At 36.5% G+C, this 4,220-nt stretch overlaps 1 protein-coding gene across 1 annotated transcript; it reads right to left on the bottom strand.

The window, feature by feature from the left end:
- Nucleotides 1-474: 474 nt before the first annotated feature.
- Nucleotides 475-3,774, bottom strand: LOC120011227 (uncharacterized protein At3g27210-like). The gene is made up of 3 exons (XM_038862291.1): nt 3,374-3,774; nt 1,544-1,624; nt 475-1,095 (listed from the first exon to the last, which is right to left on the bottom strand). Exons 1-3 carry the CDS (start codon nt 3,549-3,551, stop codon nt 740-742), a joined length of 615 nt encoding a protein of 204 aa, XP_038718219.1. The 5' UTR covers nt 3,552-3,774; the 3' UTR covers nt 475-739.
- Between the last annotated feature and the right edge of the window lie 446 nt (nt 3,775-4,220).

The following is a 4,220-nucleotide window of genomic DNA, read 5'->3' as shown; positions in this document are numbered from 1 at the left end:
TTCACATTGATCGTTTAAGCCTTCAAGTGCATTCAGAATTGTTGGACTCTTATCTTCGATCTGCCCCATGCATTCCCCATGCATTCACATTGTAGAGAGTTCACTCACTATAAAGGTGGTAGGTTCGATTCCCCCCTCAAACCAGCACATTGTCTGTGTTTGCATGAAATGAGTGACTTGTACACTATTGCGAACTCATGAATTTACCTACATTTCTACATAAGAAGACGAAAAGGCCTGCAAGTGTATTCGAAGCTAACATATGATATGCTTGGCGTAAGCTTTTACAGATATTAGGGCGTAAAGGGTTCCGTAAGCTTCATGGCACAATTAACTATATATTCTGCTGATTGTGTAAAGCTTGGAGGATATTGGATTCTCTAAAGACATGACAATCTGTGGAAAGATAGATCAAGTGAATAACAGCAGGTTATATACGTATTTCAATCTATATATATATATATATTACCTTCATTACTCGGGAAAACTTAGGCCGCCTCCTCTTATCTCTTTGTTCTTTCCTCTTATTAGAGAAAAATACCTACAAATAACATAAACCTTAGGATTGACAAAAGAGAGTATGATGCTCAAGCAAAGCTTGACCTAAAAAAATTATATCCCAAGATATCCGCATCGGCCATCGCTTCATATGCGGAACTTGGGGGCTACTGAAAACTAGGATCCTTATAAGCTTTACATTCTCAGTTCTCCCATATCTATTGACCAAGGATAATCGAAATTAAGGCTTCTCATTTACAGCTATAGTAGGGCTCATCTTCTTCCTCTCACTAAAACTACGGCATGAGAGCAACCCCGGAAGGCAACACGGTGTAGACTTCATTGATTTCTCCTTAATCAGGGCATCTCCATTAGCAGTCCACTCACTACTACAGGTAGAGTTGGGAACAGATGCATAAGTATCAACGTCTTGGTCATCTCCGCACTCTTGAAAAAATTCAAGCAGTTTCTTTTTCTTCTCTCCAGGGGACGGTAGCACAGAAGCGGGTCCATCCAAAAGTGTTTTGTTCACTGTACTAGGGGTAGCCACAGAGAAGTTATGATGGACTGGTGTATTGCCTCGAGATGGGGTAAAATCTGCATTACAGTTAACAAATGCAAGAAGTTCAATGGAAGATTTTTACTAAGAAGCATGTAGATGAAGCACACTCTAATACTTCTGCTTCGAGGACACCAGTTATGGACTTTCTACTTCTAAGAAGGACGCCGCAAAAATCACACAACAAGGAATAATACTGGACTAGAACGAATTGTAAATTATTTACTACTTCACGTGATTCTTGATCATTATCACATTTTTTAACTCCTAGTCACTCAGTTAAATGTTTCGAAAAATTGTGGCCTTACTACATGCAATATTCTTGCAGTCTGAATGGGGAAACTAAAAGTTAACTACTTGACAGTATGTTGTAAGTTGTCTCTTTACTCTAGACTACAAAAATCCGAAAAGAAATGAAAGGTTTATGTAGCAAATTAAAACGGGAAAAAAAATATAAAACTTCAACTACTTTTGATGGAAACTTACCACCATTGACACTCTGGAAATCAGATTCACAATCTGAATCCAGCCAAGGTTGGGAATCGAAAAATGTTTCCTCTTTACTACCTGCAATGGTGCAACACCTTTATCAACTTTAAGAATTACATTGCGCAAAGAGCAATCCAGAACAAACAGGATAAGGAAAGAAACACTTATTACATTGCTAAAATATAATTTCAAGTAGACAAGACATGTAAAAGCACAAGAGGAAAAGGCTGGCCTCAGACTTCTGAAACAAATTTAGAGAAACAGAGTGTTATACTGTATAAACGCATGATTTGAATAACTACCTTTAGAAAAAAAAAACAAAAACCGATAGAATTTCTGATAATTCAGTGTACCGCTTATATTGTTTATGTGTACAAATTCGCATAATAGAGATAATAACCAAACCGATGCTGCCAGATAACCAGAGAATAAACCAAAACAGCAGGAAAGACAGAAAGCAGAGGTTATAGTGGTTCACCCGGTCAATTCTACCTAACAAGCTATGTCCATTGTGGTTGTTAGGCTTCAATGTCTCAAGGATCAAGATTATAGTTTGCCTCTCACTCCTCTACAAGAGTCGACAGCCTCTCTCACTCTCTCAAGTGTATTTTGTCAAACCCTAAAAAAGTATTATGTTTTTCGCAACTTAAATAGCGTTGCGAACTATGCCACAAGTGCAGAGTGAGGCCCGCTCAAGCGGCCAACTCCGCCACAAGTGCACCAAGTGGAATTTGACTCCAACCCCACAAATTGAACTTAGAAACAGTTGGGGTTCACTCACTCACAACAAATTAAGCATCCGCAAATTTCAATAACAAAATGTAGATAAGTCAGATTTCAGCCATGGAAGGGGGATATAGGTTAAGAATTTCAACTACTCGAGGATATGCCAAAGGGAATTAAGGCATGGAGGACTTCAACAATGACAACAACCAATATCAGGCAAAAGCCGCATTCCAACACACAATAAATCCATTCTCTGATCAACAAATATCTTCAGAGACATCTGACCTAACTGGTATAATATGCTTACTTCACTGTATGGTAGGAAATTGCTTACAGATTTATAACTCCTCTAAATCATAGAAGTAAATGCTTTCTTTCAATTTGGAGGCCCACTGTACCAAACAGAGTATTCTTGGAGTGTGTTTGAGTTGTGCAACTTTATTAACATTTCTTTTTCTTGAAGCATAGTGTAGCAACTTATCTATTCCCTCAAAAAGGAAGATGAAAGAAACAACCATTGCTTGTACCATTTAAAATATTGCCATCATCAGGAAAGAAACAAATAAATAATCCAACTTCATAATTAGTACAATTTCAGGCTGATCAGTAACAGTAGACTGAGAGCAAGGCAAAAAAAAAAAAAGGAAAACAGTAAAAGAGAGAAGAAATAATGGAATCAACCATTGGAAGAAGCAAACGACCAGAATCAGAACAACAAACTAGCAACAACAAAAAATGCTCTCATATTTTCACATCAAAGAAATATTCAACAAGGCTATATTACATATGCAAAATCATAAATAATAAACACTAGGAAAGACAAAAAATAAAAATCAGTACAATCAAATATCCCAACAATAAAAATCACTTTTAACCTTCAAACACATGGTACAGAGTTTGCAGCGCACACACATGAGATCCCAAATCAACGAAAACAAGGAAATTTATTTTTTTTTGAAAAAAACACTTTTCATTACAATACAAAAGAAGAAGAGCAAAAACAGCCATTCAATTGCAGTGATTGAAAACGAAATAACAAAAGGAAAAAACCAAACAAAACATGTAGAGGAATAACTATGGATCAGGAGCATATATACACACCATAGGCCGCAAAGGAGCCCTGGACACCGTTGACCAGAGTTTCTTCATTGACTGGTTTATCCTTATCCTTTACTGGTGAAGGGGGAATCAGAAGCTTGTCAGTTCTGGAACCAAATGAGAATCGCAGTTTCATGGCCGAGTCTGTTGAACTCCTATTGACAGATGCACAAGAACCCATCTCTCTCACCTTCTCAATAATATACCACCAAAACCATATATGACGTGGTGGTCATCACCGAAAAAACAAAGACCCACTAAGAGAGAGAGAAAAAACAGCTTTTTTGGAGCAGAACGGGCAGGAGGGCGTATTATTGGCGTTAGAGAGAGTGAATTTCAGAGAGAGAGAAAGGGAGAGATATTTGAGAGATTGAACTTGAAAGGGAAGGTAACACTCTGGACATTTGATATTTCTGCCTATCCAGTGATCGAATTTAATAAGTAGTGTAGTTAAAAATGGAAATTGCATTATTGTGGGGCCCATTGGTTAGTAATTATATATTGTATTTAATATTAGTTTATTAGTACGGAAGTGAAATGAGGGTAAAAGACAGCTGCACTTGTGGGTAAAAGTCATTTGTGTTACTGTTATTATAGAAGTTGATTTGAAGGGAATTGGATTCGTCGTGGACTTTCATTGATACTTTTTTTTTAATGAAAGAAAATTTTCTTTTCCTTTTTTTTTTTTGTTTTAACTAATATACGTGTATTAGGCCTACGGATTTAAGTCAATTTTAGTTTTAATATAATTATTAATTCAATTATTTTTGTTTATTTAGAGAGTTTAGAATTCTAATCTCATTTGGATTGTTATAGTTCATTAGTTTTAGGGGCATATAAGTACCTGTGA

This window comes from Tripterygium wilfordii, chromosome 12, assembly GCF_013401445.1.
Source record: "Tripterygium wilfordii isolate XIE 37 chromosome 12, ASM1340144v1, whole genome shotgun sequence".
Lineage (NCBI taxonomy): Eukaryota > Viridiplantae > Streptophyta > Magnoliopsida > Celastrales > Celastraceae > Tripterygium > Tripterygium wilfordii.
Note: the sequence above shows the minus strand (reverse complement) of the source record. Positions and strands in the feature narration are given on the sequence as shown.

Coding starts and splice junctions, on each gene's coding strand:
- LOC120011227 (XM_038862291.1), bottom strand. CDS start 3,551: ATGGGTTCTTGTGCATCTGTCAATAGGAGTTCAACAGACTCGGCCATG. Junction 1,625..3,373: donor GGGCTCCTTTGCGGCCTATG/GTGTGTATATAT, acceptor GCACCATTGCAG/GTAGTAAAGAGGAAACATTT. Junction 1,096..1,543: donor TTTCCAGAGTGTCAATGGTG/GTAAGTTTCCAT, acceptor ACTGTAATGCAG/ATTTTACCCCATCTCGAGGC.